Genomic DNA, 12,399 nt, shown 5'->3' on the forward strand with positions numbered 1-12,399 from the left:
GAGCTCTGCTCTGATTGGCTCTGGTTTCTCAGAGCAGCTCCTTCAGTAGCTCTGTGTGTGTGTAAACAGATCTTATGTTTGAGTGTGTATCAGATGAAGAGACAGATTTTGAGGAATAATCAATAGTTCGGAGATTGTTAATGGACGTATCTGAGTGTTAATTTTTTTTTCAGTATGGACCAGCAAAACGTAACTGTAACGTCAAAACGCTAGCATATAGCATTAACTAGCATATAGCGCTCAGCCGTCACAACTTCGTTTTAGCATTGAACATTGTAATTAATGTAATGTTGGGGCGTACATCACAACTGTAATGTCACAGTTGGTGTTGTGTTGAGATCTTTTGGATGCAATGTTTACATAAGAAGGGCAAAACAAACACGTTTGCGGCTCACGATATGTCATTACCATGTACAAAACTCTTATTATTCATCTATGCCTACGTAAATACACCATAAAGAAAAGTAAACATGTTTACAACACGAGAAATTAGCGATTAGCCAGCAGGCTAATATTCAAAACAGGTAATATGTACACAATGCACTCATCTCAAATGAGGTCATATGTCCCTTTTAATTTTAACATTTAACATTTTCTGAGGTTCTTTGTCCTGTGGAAATTGTTAAAACGATGTCTTGATGGCTGAATGTCACGCATCCTGATACAAAACAATAGGTTTAAAGCGCACGCTTTTGACGTCCATCTATCCCTCACGGCCTCGATTTAATATCATAATGACGGCGGACTGAAAAGGGGCGTATAAGGAGCAAATCCTAATGCCTAAGAAGAACACCCTAAAGCTCTGACTACATTCACAAAATATCTCCGTCTCTTATAGATTATTGCTCATTCGCATACCATTGAAACAGAAAGCATCTCATTTGCATATAGACGATGATTGACATATGTCAAATCTATTTTAAGGAGTGCATCCAAAAAATGTGTACACAGTGAAAGCTTCAAGGCATAAAGCAATTTCACCTGTTACCCTTAGGTGTAACGCTTTGACTTAATACTTTCTCTCTCTTTCTCTACCTATCTATATATCTCTATCCGCCTGTCTCACTCTCTAAGCAGTTTGCAGACCAGTCACTTATGAAGAATGCCATTAAAACGTCAGAGGAGTCCTGGATTGAGCAACAGATGCTGGAGGACAAAAAAAGGGCCACGGATTGGGAGGCGACCAACGAGGCCATAGAGGAGCAAGTGGCCAGAGAGTCTTACTTACAGTGGCTTAGAGACCAAGAGAAACGGGCGCGACAGGTGCGGAAATGCCAGCGAGCTTTTCAAACGCTAATCTTGCTAAATGCATAACATTGTGTCTAATTCAGTCCTAATCTTTAGAGAGAATGAAAACAAACTGCAGATTAAAAAGCAATTCAGCCAATGCGTCATAATTGCTTAATTTGCCCTCATTTAATTGCTGTTTTAAAGTCTGTCCTGACAATACTTTATCATTATCTTTATCATTATCTTTAATATGTTATCGCTGTGTGTCGCCCGTCTATTTCAATAAGTTGTTTCTTAATCTGCTTGTCATAAACAAATAAGTACCATCTACGCGAGAGAAGGATGACGTGAACTCCACTGCTTCGTTCTCATTGGTAGTCGCTCCAGAAATTCGAAAAACTTTTCTTTACTTTCTCGCATCGCTGGACACGCCCATACGGTCGCCAATGGTCACTTTCACTCGTGCCGTCGGAAGTCGCCCGGTTTCCATTGAAATGAAAGAGATCATGTCGCTCTGCGACTGCTGGTCGCTGGCAGTCTGAATGGGGCGTAATGCATCAGTTAATGCATTAGATATCGTGAACTAAAAAAATGTTTATAGCATTTATTCAAGATTAATTTATGAAACTTACTCCTTGTTAATTCAAGCAACTTAATGCATAAATATTTCTTTATGCAATATGCACATATTCAAATGAGGAAATGTAAAATTCGATGAGTTCCGATGCAAACCCATATAAGTGACTCTTTATCAGATTTCACTTTAATGCCACTGAAAAGTAATGGAACTGCTGTATTTTCACGAATGTCATTTTTATTGGTATTTAACACATTTGTCGTTCACTGCAAACCCCTGCAAGCTTTTTTTGGCAAATCTTGTTTCCCAATCCCACCCATCTCTCCAGTTTTTACCAGATTTTAATCGAGTAAAAAAGTCTTGGAGCTTGACGATTGAAATCCATTATGCATGTGCCGTCATTCATTCAATTCCTCTTCTGTGTACTTAGAGGACTTTGCTGAAAAAGGGATGTGGCATTTAACGGATTGGTATTTCTGAACGGCCTGAGGCTGTGATTAAGTGGATTTGAAGCTAAAGTATGTGATGAATGTGTATTACGTGCCGAGAGCATTCGATCAATATCATCTAATTTTTGACTGAGGTGGCTTTTAGTGGCTTTTGCATCTTAGCTCTTCGTTTATTGCATTTGGCACTTTTAGCCTGGATTGAACCCATAACATTTTGTGCTGCGAGTGCAATGCCACCAGTTGAACTACAGAAACACAAAACTTGCGTTATCCATTCCATTAACAGATTTTTGCATATAAAAACTCAAATGGAAAATGCTACCAATCACGTTAAGGCTACACAGCTTATAGATTTTGAAAGTAACACATAACTTAATTGATACGCTATGTGGTGATGGCTTTGTTGCTTGGTAGCTGAAGCTTTGCGCCAAGTGGTTTGCGTTTTCACACTTAAACCCAACTGTTAAGAAGACCCTTATAAAGAGAAACAAGGGGGCTTCTTATAAATCAGCCTTAACACCTTCAGAGACAATGTTAAAAGTGAAAGCAATTTCTGCTAATTCGATTATTTCTTTTATATTTACAGGTGCTTCATGATGTCTTCAAAGATTAATTTAATAAAAGAAATAATTTTACTACAAAGAACCTTTTTTGAAACAGAAAGGTGAACCATTCAGAAATGGCATCATGAAGCACCTTTATTTAACCAGTGTAACCATTATACATAAAACATGTTTGCGTCAGCATGTTTGCACAAACACAGATGTTCACGTACAAAGCAAATTCAACTTGAAAGAGTCTGACGCCGGATAATTTGTGAATGAACATGTTTGTTTTGCCTCAGCCTCGTAAGGCGAGCGCGACGTGCAGCTCGGCCACGGCTGCAGCCTCCAGTGGTTTGGAAGAATGGAATGCACGATCCCCGCGGCAACGCAGCTCCGCCCCTTCTCCTGAGATTCCCGATCCTTCGCATTCAGACACAACAACCAAACCGCCCTCTCCGGCCGGAGCGGCCCTCGTGTTATCCAAACCCCCATCACCTTGTGCACCAGGTCTGTTATCAGCATTTCACAAGCAATTTAACTCTGTAATGCATTTCCTCATTGCATGCCACTATAGCCTGAACCCAAACTGTGTGTGTCACATGGTGTTTACAAAAATGTACATTTGACTCTTAAATTACTTAAAAAATGAAGTGTACAATAAAAGCAATTTGATCCGATTTGAACACATCAAGAAATAAAAATCTTTTAACTATACCATAAACCATGCCGTGCCTATGCATTTTAGGTCCCAGTAACCAGGCTTGTGTTGGACCAGACAGACCCACCTCATCCTCGCTGGTATCATTGTATCCTGCGCTGGGCTATCGGGCCATTATGCATGAGATGTCTCCTACTGCATTTGGTGAGGGCGTTGTGATGTCTGTCTGCGTCAATGCTGAGAAATTTAGGAATGTTCAGCATGATTCCCTCTAAACTTCCTGGCATATCTCAACCTCAATTGTGATGTAATGCCTTTGACAAGGTTATTTTTGAAAATAGAAACTATGTCGATGAAAAGCGTCATTGAAAACATTGTTTACTAGAATACAATGTAACAATTAAAATGGGAGTTCAAAAAATATGCACTGATACTATAAATGCATTAAAAACACAGCAGAGACAATGCCATTTGTGTGTTTAGTTAATGCTGAAAATCTGACTTGAGTTAGTTTCTTTTTGTGCAAATATTAAGAAAATTATTGACATTGCTGTGATAAACCATCTTGCAGTGCAGTGTTTGCAGCAAATAAAGGCACAGCTGAAATTAGACTTTAGGTTTAGTTGATTTAGGCATCTCAAACAAAACTTTTCAATATATTGCAGTGTGCCGGGCATCATTCAAACATTGACAAATCCAATGTTGGCCATCTGAAACAAGAGTGTGGCAGCACATTTAGGGCATAGTTCAATGTCTGCAAGAAGTGCTGTATACTTTGTGTAATGAATTTTCCAAACTTAAAGTCACCATGAAACGGAAGTAGCGATTTCCTAATTTTCCTCGTGCTGACGTATATCCGAGTGAAACCGGCTTCTGAAATAAAATAAGGCAGGGCTTGATTTGAATTTGTCCATCGAGATCGGATTGGATCTTTTGAAGTTAGGTAATGTCGCTAATTGCTAATCGCAGCGATCTTCTCTCGGACCCCGCCCACCTGCCATACTATATGACCGAAAGTAAAGAGAGATTGGCTGTTTTTCAATGTCAAGGATACTTCCTTGGCAGGACTGGTCTTTCCAAGTCACTTCCTTCAGAGGCTAGGCGAGGCTTCTCTTTAGAATTTGGATAACACATAAATGGAACAGGCTAGCAAGTGCATGTCATTGAGTCATTACGTCAGTAAAAAGGTGTGCTTTCTGCGCTGCACGCATAGGATTATGGGTGATTTAAGAGCGCTTAGGATGCACATATGCATCCTTTCCTGTATATGGGATATTTTTCGAACGAAGGACTCAGTCCTTGGTTGCAATTCCGAGGATCCTCGACATTGGAACAGTCCTTCGATGGATGTCGATGACATAGCATCCTCAAAATTCTGGGTTTCGAGGATCCTTCCTTGACATTGAGAAACAGACATTGTTTTGAGGAGGGAAGGAGATTTTAGTTTTTGATTAAAGATTATGAGGGCACATGAATTTTAAAAAAAAATAATGAAGGGAAAGATTTGTGGTGTATCTAAGTTTTAATATTATAAGGCAGGGGGTTTCAAGATCCTCGAGGGACATCAGTTTTGAAAAGCTTTCACAAAAATACGTGACTTTTTTTTCCAAGTACTATTATTAACATTAACATCATGTTATGTTTAAAAGATTATTAATTAGGTGATTGAAAGTGTGTTTTATGTATTTTTATATAAACTCTTGGTTGTATTGAATAAAAACTAAACTATTCTGAATAGGGCTGCAAGATATCCAGAAAGAAAAAACAACAACGAAACATTGCAGTATGCATATTGCATATATGGTATGCAATAACTGAATGACTTTTCAACAAAGTTATGTATAAACCCATTTTAGTTTGATGCAAATAGAAGATAGACTGGCAAGAGATGCTTTCTTTTCCAAAAAAACAATGTGAAACATTTATGCTGGTTATATAATTTTTTTTTACAAATATAAAGCATTACCGTACCATATAGCATACGGTTTTTTTGTGCATAATGCAATTTTTCATTAATATCGTGCAGCCCCAAAACTAAAACTAAACAAAAACGCTAAACACAGATTTACACTACAAAAATACAGATGAAATAAAAAAAGTATGCATTATTAAAGATAACTAAATCTAAACTAAAATTAGAGATACTCTTCTGTGTTTTTATTTAATGTGTGTGAAGTTCGTCCAAAACATAATGTGTGTAAATTGTCCAGAAAGTAGCATGTGCAATTGTTATGATCTGTTAAATACACTTGATTGTAGTTGAGTATCGGCACACCCCGGCTAATGTTGACATCAGCTTTGTTTTGGTTGAGAATAAGGAAGGTGCAAAAAGGGAGTGAATGGGCACTATTCACCGTTCCTCTTGTGGGATTATACACAAATGTGATTTCTTAAAGGCGAAGCGTCTAATTGTTTGACTTGTAAAAATAATGATTGTTTTCAAACTGTCTTTGTAACACTTCCCCCACCTTGCCTATAGTATAGTCAGCCAAACAAACAGGCCCACCTTAAACTTAAGCCATCGACTGAGCCAATGTTTCTATTTTAGGCTCAAACAAACAGAGTAATGTTTTGAAAGCACCACAGTGTTACAGTTTGTAAAGTTGTGGCCATATTGAGCTGAGATATAGCAATGTAAAGGATATATACCATGGTTACATCATTATGGTCGGAACATAATGTTTTTTTTTCTTTTTGTTTTGCAATAGGCCTTACAGACTGGGAAGACGATGAGATATTGGCTTCCGTTTTGGCTGTGTCACAACAGGAATACCTCGATAGCATGAAGAAAAGCGCAATGCATAGAGAACCTTCCCCGGACAACAGTTGATAAAGGACGGTTCGGCCACCATCTGCTTTCCACTCCTCAAAAAGAAGGCAGATTAATGGGAATCAAACCAATCACATTCTCTCCATCATCATCATCATCATCATCATCATGCACACTGTCTTCCCTTTTCTTCTCCATTCATCCATTTATTCCTGCATCATTGCATCACTTGGCCCCAGCCATCAAACAGTAATGGCCCATTGTTGTGATACCTGACTAACCACTCCTTTTTTTCTTATGCTATTCACACCATCGTTGGACTTCTTAGGTGCATGTGAATATAAACATGACTGATATCATTATAGAATACATGAAAAAAGTTATTGGAAAAAGTCATGCTTTATCCTCTTAATATTTGATTAATATAATCTTGTTTTATTTTATTTTCTTGTTTGGGATGAAAATGCTCTTTTTTTCCTTGGAATAAAAAAAGGAGAACTTTCTGAAGAATTGTAAACGTTTGTTGATGTCTTATTTGTTGGTGTATGCACATCACAAACTTCATTGAAGAATAAAATGTGCATAAAGAGGTCTGGGGTGCACGCAAAGCCAGATCTCACTTCAGTCGCTCAACATATATTTTGCATGAACTGGCAAGACCTTATACACTAGTCAACATTTGAAGTGACTAAAAGTTGTCCTAAAACCAATAACCATTACTTGTATTAGGAAAACTTTGATGAATGTTTTTGATCCCTTTAAATGTTGACTAGTATAGTTGCATAATGAGGCTTTATCAAACGCCATCGTTCAGCTAATTAAAGTTCCGCTTTTCTTGGTACAAAAAGATTGAGATTATTAAGAATGAAACCACATTAGATTGGCAACCACTGATCTGGGACTGCCCCAAACGCAGCGTGCATATTAAAGCATGAGTCATTATGGTCGAAAATAATGTCAGAAGCGATGTTAAGGGGGGCTGGGGCCCCAAAATAAAGTCAGTGTTTGAATTATATCAAAGATTATAGGGGTCCCCTAGCTAATATATTTTAAAACATTTATATTCACACTGAAAAAAAAACTTTGTTACAAACCTGTAAACATAAATGGTTTAAAAGATTAAAAGTATATTAAACTGTAAAAACTATTTTTTGGCCAGGAATTGTTTTTTTGCCATATGGGTTGTAAAATTAGAAATGTATTTGTTGCCCTAAAATAAATTTTGAAATATATGTTGATATATTAAGGTTAAAACTAAAGTCAAATTAAAAAAATCAATTTAAATAGATAAAAAATGTATGCTTTTTATTTTTTGCTTTATATGGGGTCCCTCAATGCATATAGGAGGTCCTGGACCCCCCAGCCCCCCCTTAATTCGAACGCTGCCCACAGTTATTTAAAATAAGACTAAAACAACTACAAAATATCTATATTTCTGAGTGTTTGGATATTTTTATAACCAGTAAACATCTTGTTAGTCATGCCAAACTCTAGGTAATTCTGAGTGAGGGAGCTTCATATTTTGTGAACTTGAAAAAACGTTTACTAAACCCTATTTATTGTGAAAACAAAACCTTTGCTTCATTCTGCTAAATGTCTGGGAAAACACGCATTGGTTATATTATTCTGCATGGGCGAATTCAAAATTTACGCTTGCAAAAACCCAAAGGTATCTGTGTCATTGCGCGCGCGCGCCCTTTTCTCTGGGACGGTAAATTCTTAGAATTCAACCGCAGCTCATTAATATGTATGTTTGAAGGTTTCTGTTCTCTGATTGGTTCTGATTTCAAAACATCCCCAGCGTGCTGCCTGCGATTTGCTGCGTTCGTCAGAGTGGGCGTGTTTACACATGTAAACTTAAAACATCAACATTCTTGCGTGAGGATCAGAGTCGGTGAGAGGAAGCGTACGCATAGATACTCGCTAAAGACTACGACTTTGTATTACAAATAACGGACGGTGCCGAACCATAACAAACCAGCATGGACGGATTCTACTGAGGCGGTTTAGTACATTCGCTTAAATTAACGTTTCGCTATATTTTTATAGTCTTTTTCTTGATTAAAATGTTGGATAAACGTGTTGTGGATTTGCGCTTGGATCAGCTGGAAGACGTGAGGGCAAAAAATGGTAAGCTTTAGTAACGAACAGATACGTACAGAGTTTTGGTTTAGTATCGCCGTTTGCGGCATTAAACTTATCCAAACGCTTACTATATTATGTTGAATGGGACATTAATTCAGATACATCTAGAATAAATGATATATTATTTTTGAATATTATGTTTTTAAAATACCGAGTTTTAAGATGATGTTGTTATTGTTTTCAGCGAAAGAGCCGTTTGAGAAGCAATACAAGTATGGAGCGCTTTTGGGCAGCGGCGGCTTCGGCTCCGTGTTCGCCGGACAGCGCCTTTCAGACGGCCAACAGGTAATAATCATATAAAAATATTCAAATTAAACATATGTACGACTTGTATATTATGGATTATCATCTAAATAATGATATTGCTATTTCAGGTGGCTATTAAACAAATTTCCCGTGACAGAGTTCAAAAGTGGGCAAGACTGGTGAGTAATATTTGCATTTAATTCATATTTCTTTCTTTGTATATTTCATAGTCATCATCTATCAAGAATTTTAAACACCAATAATTACATTAGTAATTTAAACGATTTAAATCTTTTAAAAATTGTAACGCTTTTGAAATAATAATAATAATAGACGTAGGTGTAATGGCGACCTCCACTGGTTGTTTTCATTTTTACCGGAAGCGCATCTTCCGAATACAGAAAGTGACGTAGGTATGACGCGTCGGATTTTTCAAAACAACACGAAGGGAAAGTTGGTGGATTTTCCCAGACTTGTAACATCCAGCTTGATTGTAATAGATCCGATACGCAAATTTTGGTTTCAAAACATAGTATTTTTAGGTTTGTGCCACACAAAATTGTACTTCCCTTTTTTATGGTCCCTGGGATAAACCCTTTATTGGCACCTGCAGTAGTAAATTATGAACTTTACTGTGATTTAGAAAATAAGAAGTATTTCCCCAAGTGGGATTTGTACTATAAGGTTTAATCTACAGTGTATTAAAAGCAAATATGTTTTCTTTCTATCTAACAGCCTGGTGAGGCAAACATGGTTCCCATCGAGATCGCTCTTCTCGTGTCTCTGGGAGGAGGACAGGGATCAGTACCCGGTCATCGGAACATCATCAGGATGCTAGACTGGTTTGAGGTGCCGGGTCAAGGTTACCTTATTGTTTTTGAAAAGCCCCAACCCTGCCAGGACCTGTTTGACTTCATCACAGAACGTGGAGCATTGGAGGAACCCATTGCACAGAGGTGAGAAAAATCATGCTTGTTTATTTAGTTATTTTTTGTACTTTTATTCATATAGTGAAGCGTAATACTAATCTTAAATCTTTCTGTTTAATAAGGTTCCTCAAACAGGTTGTTGAAGCTTTGCAGTTTTGTCACTCCAAGGGAATTGTGCATCGGGACATCAAAGATGAAAACATCCTAGTTGACACTCGTACCGGTGACATCAAAATAATTGACTTTGGATCTGGTGCTTTACTGAAGGACTCCATTTACACTGACTTTGAGGGTAAGTGAGCTTAGCATAGTAATAGTAACTCTGAACATAAGTGCAATGTTTTTTTTTTGGTTTTTAATGGCTTCCATTATCTCTGTTTAGGTACCAGAGTTTACAGCCCTCCCGAGTGGATCCTTCAACAACGTTACAACGCCCGTCCACTCACTGTGTGGTCACTGGGCGTGCTTCTGTTTGACATGGTGTGTGGAGACATTCCCTTTGAGAGGGATGGAGACATCATACAAGCCACTCCAAGTTTCACTAAACGCATCTCCAAAGGTGAGTTCCTAAACATGTGCTGAGCGTATCTTTTAGTAAAGGTGTCTTGGTACTAAAGAAATTTTATTGCATTACAGAATGCCAGTCTCTGATTCGCTGGTGCCTTGCGTACAGACCAGACGATAGGCCAAGTTTGGAGCAGATTTTGCAACATCCATGGATGATGGAGAACTCGGACGACATTGGAGATTTGCAAGCGGAAATCAATATTCAACCAAGCCTTTAAATCCTGAAGGACTCTGGACTTGCGCCAGGAATTTCATTTTACACTGGACTCTAGTTACTGCCTTCTGGAATGTTCCTAATTTATTTGTTTTGTTTGGATGACTTGTTTTGTTTTATGTGGACTCGGGATCAATGCCTAGAATCCCAAAATTAAGCCCTGGAGTGCTGCATCTGTACTTTATGAATGAATGCTTCCCATTTCCACGACCTACAAATCTCAATGCAACAGTGGGACAGGATCTTTCTTTTATATTTATTGTTGGTTATTTATTGTCATAGCCACATACTAATTTATTTTTATACTCTACGATTCATGTGGTTTCAGAAGCAGTAAACTTCTTGTATGTTTTTTTTTAAAGTTCTAACTGACTTAAGAAATGATCACAGGTGAATTTCAGTCATCCATCAGCCTGTAATGAGACCTGGTTTTACAGGTTTTTTGTACAGTGATATTCTTTCCCTGTTCTAAGGGCGATAAAAAGACTTTGGATCTTGTTTCCAGTCAATTGATGGAGCACAACAATAATTCAGCCTCACGTGGATTCGTTCCCATTCATCAGCAACGCACACTGTCAAAGACGGCAACAGAAAAAAGGAGAAACATTCCTGTTGGTCTTGTTTACTTGGAATGGAAACAATTCACTAGATTCCAGAAATCTCTAGCAAGCTGGCTTTTGGTTTCTGTCTGTATTGTTTGTATGTGAAAAACTCAAGGCTGTAACTAAAAAATGTTGTCAGGACACATTGCTTTCAAAAAAACTAGATTTGATTGAAAATTACCAAAGGTGAGAGCAAGTGTTGGTTGACCTCTGGGTCTTAACCACTAACTAATATAATTTAATTGTTAAAATAAATTAACACCAAAGAATGAAGTAACACTGCATTGTTAAGAGTTAAATGTTTCTGATGCAGAATTCATTGCATTTAAATGTCATGTTAAAAGGTGGACATACTGCAAAACATCAAATTGATATTATTGTGATTTATGTACCCACACTTGATGCATTTTAGTGTTATTTGCTTACACTGGATCAAATATGTTTAAGGCCTAGCAATGTGTTGCAATTGCTGACCTAAATTGTATTTTTTGATAACAGTGACATTTTACAAGATTTACTGTTTTTTTTTTTGTTGAGAAGAATCCTTGCGGTTTGGCTTGGGTTGCACATTTGATGTAAATACTTGTGTATTTAAAAATGTTTTGTGGCAGTTGTCACGTGATGTTTAATTTATGAGATCCTACAAATAAAATATAGATGTGAAAATCTATATTTAAAGAAGCATCAGCTGTCTTGTCCTATATATTTCATTTGCTCCAGCAAGAGATACAGAAAGTATGAATAGTGATGATAGTTATCTGCTAATCGTTCCCGAAAAGAAATTTTAAGCAGGCTGCTCCAGTCAGTCCTGTCATGCTTCACCCCGCTTTACTGTAAAGACAGAACCAACCTGTTCAGATTATCTGAATCTACTAAAGCATCTGTCACATGAGCTGACCGTATTTACCATTTTCATCTGTATAATCCTTTTCACAATGCACATCATTTTAAAGCAGACATACGGTAAATCAGTGTCACTTTTGAGCAATTCAGTGAAAATTCTTTAATGGTTTTGTCCCTAGTAGGAAAAGCCCAAGGGATTTTGTAGGGAATGTTTAGGACTGAGGGATGATGGTTATGTTCATAGTCTTTTCTGGATTGATTGCTATTTTGGGCTTTCTGTTTTGCTGGTGAAGGCTTTAATTGAAGTAATTGTTTGACAAGCTCCATTTAAGGGAATGAGTTCATGCAAGCAATGGTCAGCGAGGTGTTACTAAAGATAAAGCGACTGGTGTTACTTCCTCTTTTAAACATCAGACGCTTGTGGTTTACAGCAGTTTATGTTATTGACATCCAGGTGATGGTAGCTAAACTGAAGATGAAGCTGAGGTACCCAGGATAAAATATTTAAGGATGAGACAGAAAACATATGCTATTAAGATTTCAATTTTAAGGTTGCTGTATATTTTTAATCTTCTAGATTTAGAGTAGGATACCTACAGAAAACATCATTTGTGACTGGGAATA

General features: G+C 37.5%; 2 protein-coding genes across 4 annotated transcripts in view; both read left to right on the top strand.

Annotated features, from left to right (window-relative positions):
- Positions 1-6,746, top strand: part of otud5a (OTU deubiquitinase 5a) — a 36,934-nt gene extending 30,188 nt beyond the window's left edge. For 2 of the 3 annotated variants that reach the window (XM_055167841.2, XM_055167840.2), the window contains exons 6-9: positions 1,078-1,263; positions 3,101-3,308; positions 3,547-3,663; positions 6,168-6,746. In XM_055167841.2, coding sequence (XP_055023816.2) covers positions 1,078-1,263; positions 3,101-3,308; positions 3,547-3,663; positions 6,168-6,289 — 633 coding nt within the window. In that variant the 3' untranslated portion in view covers positions 6,290-6,746. The remainder of the gene's footprint in view (positions 1-1,077; positions 1,264-3,100; positions 3,309-3,546; positions 3,664-6,167) is intronic. The other variant, XM_055167842.2, reaches the window with a different exon arrangement.
- A 1,086-nt stretch (positions 6,747-7,832) lies between these two features.
- On the top strand, positions 7,833-11,614 carry pim2 (Pim-2 proto-oncogene, serine/threonine kinase). Its single transcript, XM_055167843.2, has 7 exons — positions 7,833-8,359; positions 8,559-8,659; positions 8,749-8,799; positions 9,356-9,576; positions 9,672-9,841; positions 9,932-10,108; positions 10,186-11,614. The coding sequence occupies exons 1-7, from the start codon at positions 8,296-8,298 to the stop codon at positions 10,332-10,334; spliced, it is 933 nt and encodes a 310-aa protein (XP_055023818.2). The 5' UTR covers positions 7,833-8,295; the 3' UTR covers positions 10,335-11,614.
- Positions 11,615-12,399: the final 785 nt, after the last annotated feature.

Source organism: Misgurnus anguillicaudatus, chromosome 5 (assembly GCF_027580225.2).
Source record: "Misgurnus anguillicaudatus chromosome 5, ASM2758022v2, whole genome shotgun sequence".
Classification (NCBI taxonomy): Eukaryota; Metazoa; Chordata; class Actinopteri; order Cypriniformes; family Cobitidae; genus Misgurnus; species Misgurnus anguillicaudatus.